Source organism: Zingiber officinale, chromosome 2B (assembly GCF_018446385.1).
Source record: "Zingiber officinale cultivar Zhangliang chromosome 2B, Zo_v1.1, whole genome shotgun sequence".
NCBI classification, from domain to species: domain Eukaryota; kingdom Viridiplantae; phylum Streptophyta; class Magnoliopsida; order Zingiberales; family Zingiberaceae; genus Zingiber; species Zingiber officinale.
Window position 1 is genome coordinate 66,294,231 of NC_055989.1, and position 6,041 is coordinate 66,300,271.

The window sequence follows — 6,041 nt, forward strand, 5'->3', positions numbered from 1 at the left end:
TTGGTCAACAGTAGAGCTACGTCTCTAGCTCACCACATTCAATCTTTTCGGACAGGATCAACAGTCGATCTTATTCTTGTTGAAGGCTACTTCCAATCTCGAGCTTGGATTGTAGTGTCACAAAATTGCAATATCTAAGAGCTTCTCAAAATGATTATTCGACAAATTTCCGTCAACGATCGAGTAACAAATCTGAGTTTTTTTGGGTGCCAAGATGCCCGTTTGAACACTGAGCCACTTTTGAACATGATGGACGAGTTGCAACTGGTGCAGACTATCAGAGACCATCTCCATGGAAAGAGGTATTTGCTTGTTCTTGATGACGTTTGGAGCATTGAAGCATGGGAAAGCTTGAGCATTGCATTGCCACGAGGTAAAGAAGGAAGTAGGGTCATAGTCACCGCCCGCATTGAGGATATGTCATATACAAGTTGTTCTGGTATTCGTCAATTTATATTTAAAATCTCTGCTTTATCACCTGAGCTATCTTGGGAGTTATTCTGTAGAAAAGTATTTGATGCACCAGACTATAGTTGTCCTCTAGAGCTAGAAAATATTAGCAGAGAAATTTTGCAAAAGCGCGATGGACTGCCACTTGCAATTTTGACAATCGGAGGTCTTCTAGATTCCAAGCCTGATAATAAATTTGAGGAATGGAAAGACTTGCACGACCAGTTTCTTTTGGAGATGCAAACTAATAAAAAGTTGTCGAAGATAGATCAGAAACTAGGGTTGAGTTACCATGACTTGCCTTACGATCTCAAGCCTTGCTTCTTTTTCTTAGGCATCTTCCCTAAGGGTTATGAGAATGATTGGAAGTGTCTGATGGGATGGTGGATTGCTGAAGGCATTATGAGTGATGTAGGTGGCTTCCTTGTTGAGAAAGTTGTCGAGCGTTGTTAGAGCTATAAACGAGTCGAGTTAAGTCGAGTCGAGCTTTGGGGTGTTCAAACTTGTTTGATAAGATAATCGAACCGAGTCGAGTCGAGCTTAAAATGAACTAAGCTTTTAAAATAAGTGTTCAAGCTTAAGTTAATTTATTTTTTTATGAGTTTGAGCTTGAGCTTGTTTGAAGTTTTGCTTGAGCTTGGTTCGTTTAGATGTTATCGAGCTCTCAATTCAAACTTGTTCGATTGTTTAAAACTTTTAGTGGTTTGATTGGTTATTGAGTTTGATAATTTAAACTTATTTATTATTTTAATTTAATTTTATTATTTATTTAACATATTAAAAAGAGTTTTATTAATAAATATGGTTTGTGAACATTGTTCATAAACGCTAACGAACTGAACACATATATATTCAAGCTTATTTATTTAATTTAACGAGCTGTTCAAACTTATTTGTTTAATTAATTTTATATATATTGAACGAACATAAATTAATTCTTATCAAATTAAACACTCAATTTATTTATGAACGCTTAATTCATTTACCGTTTTAAGCATTGCTTCAATGAGTTGATGACTCGCAGCTTGGTGCAGCCATCAAAATTCAATTATAATGGGACAGTGAAATCCTGCCATGTCCATGACATGATGCTCGTAATCTCGATATCAAGAAAGGTGAACTTTGCGGTGCTACTGAATGAGCACCCTGCGAATCTGCTGCGATATTAGAAGATAAGACGCTTAGCCTGTCCCACCCCCGATCCTTCACTGTATTTGGTTAGGATGTACCACCACCGAAGGATTATAGAAAGCAGAGGCTGTTGAGGGCAATTGACCTGGAATAATAAAAGAAGCACTAATTCGGCACTTGCTTTGAGCTATAAAGCTATAAAGCTACAAAGCCACTTTATTTAATTTAATATAAATCATAATAATTTCAGCAGTTTTTTTAAAGTTGCCATCGTCCAAATTATGTTCGATCAATGTTCCAAAGTAAAACAAGAGGACCTGAGTGCTCAGCAACTTTACCTTTCTTTCATCGTCCTCATCTCTCTTCCTTACCGCCGCCGGACGGAGATTGGCAGCATGGAGACAGCGATAACTACGAAGCTTGTGGACTTCTCCTTTCAGTCCATCGCGGGAAAACTAGGGAAGATGCTAGAGGAAGAAGCCGCGTTGCTGGCTGGAGTTGAAGATGACGTCCGATACATAGTCGCCGAGCACAAAAGCATCACCTCTTTCTTGACGGCCATAGCAACCAGGCGCAATCTGGATGCTGAACTGAAGAATTGGGCGCAGGAACTGAGTGAGGTGGCCTACGACGCCGAAGACTCGATCGATGAGTTCAACTACCATCTCCGATCGACACAAGGTTTTTTCAAGCACTTCCTTCGCAGCATAAAATTATTGAAAGATCGCCGTAACATCGCTACAGAGATCAAGAAATTGAAGGTTCAAGTGGAAGATATTAAAAAAAGGCACGATCGTTATTTTCACCCAAATGAAGCTACAAGCTCTGGCACCGTCACTGGCTTGGACATGACCGACAGATACTCCGATCCACGGATCATTGGCCATTTTGTAGAGGAAACTCAACTCGTGGGCATCAACCAGAGTAGAGATAAGATCATCGGGTGGGTGATGGACGAGAACTGTCCCGAGCTTACAGCGATTTCTCTCCTCGGCTTCGGTGGTTTAGGGAAGACAACTTTGGCTAAGACTGTCTATGATGATCCTATTATCGTCGAAGGCCACTTCCAACCTCGAGCTTGGATCGCAGTGTCACAAAATTACAACATCAAAGAGCTTCTCAAAAAGATTATTAGACAAATTTCAGTCAACGAGAAACAAATCCGAGATGTTTCTGGATGCCGAGATGCCCGTTTGAACACTGAACAATGTCTGAACATGATGGACGAGTCACAGCTGGTGCAGACAGTCAGAGGCCATCTCCATGGAAAGAGGTATTTTATCGTTTTTGATGACGTTTGGAGCGTTGAAGCATGGGAAAGCTTGAGCATTGCATTGCCACAAGGTAAAGAAGGAAGTAGGGTCATAGTCACCACCCGCATTAAGGATGTGGCAAATACAAGTTGTTCTCGTAATCGTCGATTTATATTTAAAATCTCTCCTTTATCACCTGAGCTATCTTGGGAGTTATTCTGTAGAAAAGTATTTGATGCACCGGACTATAATTGTCCTCCAGAGCTAGAAAATATTGGCAGAGAAATCTTGCAAAAGTGCGATGGACTGCCACTTGCAATTGTGACAATCGGAGGTCTTCTAGCTTCCAAGCCTGATAATAATTTTGAGGAATGGAAAGACTTGCGCGACCACCTTCGTTTGGAGATACAGACTAATGATATGCTGTCAAAGATCAATCAGATACTAGGTTTGAGTTACAATGACTTGCCTTACTATCTCAAGCCTTGCTTCTTGTTCTTAGGCATCTTCCCTGAGGATTATGAGATCGGTCGGAAGCGTCTGATGAGAAGGTGGATTGCCGAAGGGATTGTGCATGGCGTAGATGGCTTACCCGATGAGAAAATGGCCGAGCGCTGCTTCAGCCAATTGGTGAATCGTAGCTTGGTGCAGCCGTCAGAATTTGATGATAATGGGACAGTGAGATCCTGCCGCGTCCATGACATGATGCTCGATGTCATAATCTCGATTTCAAGAAAGGAGAACTTTGCGTTGGTACTGAATGAGCAGTCCACGCTGACGACCATTCAGCCGCGACATCAGAGGATAAGACGCTTATCCTGGCAGGGAGGAAGCAGTGGACTAGGGCCTAACACTGAACTGTCCCACCTCCGATCCTTCACTTCACTTGGTGAGGATGTACCACCACTGAAGGATTATAGAAAACATAGGCTGTTGAGGGAAATTGACCTGGAGGGATGTAGGGCAATTCATCATTTCCACCGCAAGAGCTTTTCCAAGTTGTTTCTTTTGAAGTACTTGTCTCTAAGAAATACTTGGTTAGATACATTGCCAGATTCAATAGGAGACTTGCAGAATCTAGAGTTTTTGGATATAAGAGGAACTGATATTAGAAAACTACCCAATTCCATCGTCAAACTCCAAAAACTGGTCTATCTGCTTGCTGGTCCCTTCATAGGATTTAAGTTCCCGAAAGGAATAAGAAAGTTGAAAAGACTTACCACGTTTGGAATGGCACGTGCTCATAATGTGCATTCGCTACAGGAGATTGGTGAGCTTGTCCACCTCCACAAGCTTGGCATCGCTTTTGAAGACTCTGATCTATCACTCAGAATGGTGGAGGAGATCAGCGCCCTGCTCTCGAAGCTCAATGGCAGCCTTCGATCTCTAAAGATTTTGCATCTGGAAAACAGCAGTCTGAAAAAGGCACTAGATGAGGTAGCTTTGCCGCCATTGCTGCTCTGCGAGATCGAGATAAATTGCAGACTTGGCGAATTGCCTCCTTGGTTTGCATCTCTGAAGCATGTTGTCAAGATATCTCTGTTCAGGACACAACTGCAGCTCGAGGATCTACAAGTCTTGAGAAATCTCCCCGCTTTGGTCAACCTGCAACTAGGAGGTGAGTCATTCGTCTATAATGGTGAGAATTTGGTCTTCGATCGGGAAGGATTCGCACAACTTAAGTTGCTGACAATTGCACGGCACAACGTGAGTTTTGAAGTAGGTGCCGTCCCAAGCCTCGAAATCCTTAAAATATTGGGTCCCAATAAATCAGTCAATGGCGTAGAACATCTGCATGGGCTAAAGGAGGTTCACATCCATACTGGGAATGAAAATATAATAGAGATGGTCAAAAATATTGCAGCAAACCATTCAAATCGTCCCAAATGTTTTGTAAAACTACACAAGTCTGCTTAAGGCATATGATTTGACTCAGAGGAAGCAGAGCTTTCTGTCAATGCAAAGATGAAATTATTAAAACATCTGGTGAGGTGTGTACTAGCTAGTTCTCCTCTCCAACTTATCCATTGTTAATACCTTAATTCATCAACTTGTTTTGCTATTCAAATTATCCTTTGTCAATCTCTTCCATCATGCGTTGCTTGTTAGCCTTTGTATTTCTGAAGCAGCATGTAATGTAATCCTCAAACATTGTTCTCTTAATAAGTTGCTATTCAAAATAAGAGTGATTATATAAAACCAATATGATTTGAGAGAATATCATTATACTATATGACTGATATGTACCATACTATTCTTGAATTAGACAAGTAGTGAGTGAAAACTAGAAGTGTAAACATTCTGTAGCCATCCCTTCGATGAATTCATAATTATGTGCTCAGGAATACATCTATATAATTCAACTATAATCATGTGCTTGGTAATTATTAGAAATAGAAAACAGCCGAGGAAACTTATTTATCCAAATTATTTTTATGAATTATTTTTTAAAGTAATTAAATGATTCATAATTGTACGTGAAAAAAATTTATTTATTTTCCCCAGATATGCCCAATTCAAAAGAGCATCATATGATTTTAGTAAGTATTTTTTTTTATATAATACAACTATCAATAGTTACACTAATCATCCATGAGATATCCTCAGGTGTAGCGGCAGGGCATTCAAATTGTGACCCAGATATTTATGATTCGATCACTAGCTATGGTGAATATGTAGAAATTTTTTCTCCAAATGGGACACGCAACTAAAAAATGTTGGACTTCTAAGTACATACGGTGGGCACTTCCTGATTTATTCTGATGACCAATGAAAAAATTTAATGGGACCGGATCAAAGATTCAGGACTAGAATAGATAGGATGATCTAAATTGAATTATTTAGTTAGATATGAAAATTATAAATCAGATTGTAATACACAAATAAAAAAAGTTATCAATAATTTTTATATCACGTTGATAACTTAATGAACTTTTAAAAAATGATTTGTATATTTTTTAAAATTGTTAAAATAACACAATTAACCTCAATGTCAAATTCTTAATTTTCTAATTTCATACAAAATTCCTCATCTTCTATAATAAAATAATAACCATCTGAATGGCTAGCACGCATATATAAATTAGAAACAAATATTAAAATCAAACAATTTGACAACATTAGATGTAGGTAATTGCAAACACAATGAAAGATAGGAAATTGAAACCAACCGATGAAAACAATAGGAGAAGAAAAAAATATATCAAA

At 39.0% G+C, this 6,041-nt stretch overlaps 1 protein-coding gene across 1 annotated transcript; it reads left to right on the forward strand.

Annotated features, from left to right (window-relative positions):
• The first annotated feature begins 1,864 nt into the window (after positions 1-1,864).
• LOC122045755 (disease resistance protein Pik-2-like) lies at positions 1,865-5,037 on the forward strand. Its single transcript, XM_042606115.1, has one exon. The coding sequence runs from the start codon at positions 1,977-1,979 to the stop codon at positions 4,749-4,751; it is 2,775 nt and encodes a 924-aa protein (XP_042462049.1). The 5' UTR covers positions 1,865-1,976; the 3' UTR covers positions 4,752-5,037.
• Positions 5,038-6,041: the final 1,004 nt, after the last annotated feature.